Source organism: Myotis brandtii, unplaced genomic scaffold, assembly GCF_000412655.1.
Source record: "Myotis brandtii unplaced genomic scaffold, ASM41265v1 scaffold1518, whole genome shotgun sequence".
NCBI lineage: Eukaryota > Metazoa > Chordata > Mammalia > Chiroptera > Vespertilionidae > Myotis > Myotis brandtii.
Genome location: NW_005355493.1, coordinates 34,935 through 35,370, shown reverse-complemented (window position 1 = coordinate 35,370; position 436 = coordinate 34,935). Strand labels below are relative to the sequence as shown.

Here is a 436-nt window from a genome sequence, read left to right as displayed (position 1 = left end):
TGGTGGCGGCGGCGGCGGCGGAGGCGGCGGCGGCGGCGGGAAGAAAGATTCGATCACCTACCGGGAAGTTTTGGAGAGCGGACTGGCGCGCGCCCGGGAGTTGGGGGCCTCGGACTCCAATCTGCAGGACATAACGGACGCCGGCGGCCACTGCCCGGTGCATTTGTTCAAAGACCACGTGGAGAGCGACAAGGACAAGCTGAAGGTGGAGTCCATTCCTGCGCGAGATGGCGCGTCCCCCGCCGCCCCGAAGCCCTCGGCCTCTCCTCTCCGCGTGGCCTCGCACCGACCCAACCCGGCTCGGATACACATCATCCCAGGCGCGCGCGGAGCTGCGCTCCTACCCAGAGACGGCCCCGCCGGCTGGGACCTCCTCGCCAATCCTTAAACTGCTCCTCGAGTTTCGTTTCCGCCAGCCCTGGAGAGAGAATGCGGA

General features: G+C 67.4%; 1 protein-coding gene across 1 annotated transcript in view; it reads left to right on the top strand.

The window, feature by feature from the left end:
• Position 1: 1 nt before the first annotated feature.
• Positions 2-436, top strand: part of LOC102257368 (short stature homeobox protein-like) — a gene marked incomplete at both ends in the record, with an annotated part of 19,059 nt that continues 18,624 nt past the window's right edge. The window contains one exon of the mRNA XM_005861478.2: positions 2-205. Coding sequence (XP_005861540.2) covers positions 2-205 — 204 coding nt within the window. The remainder of the gene's footprint in view (positions 206-436) is intronic.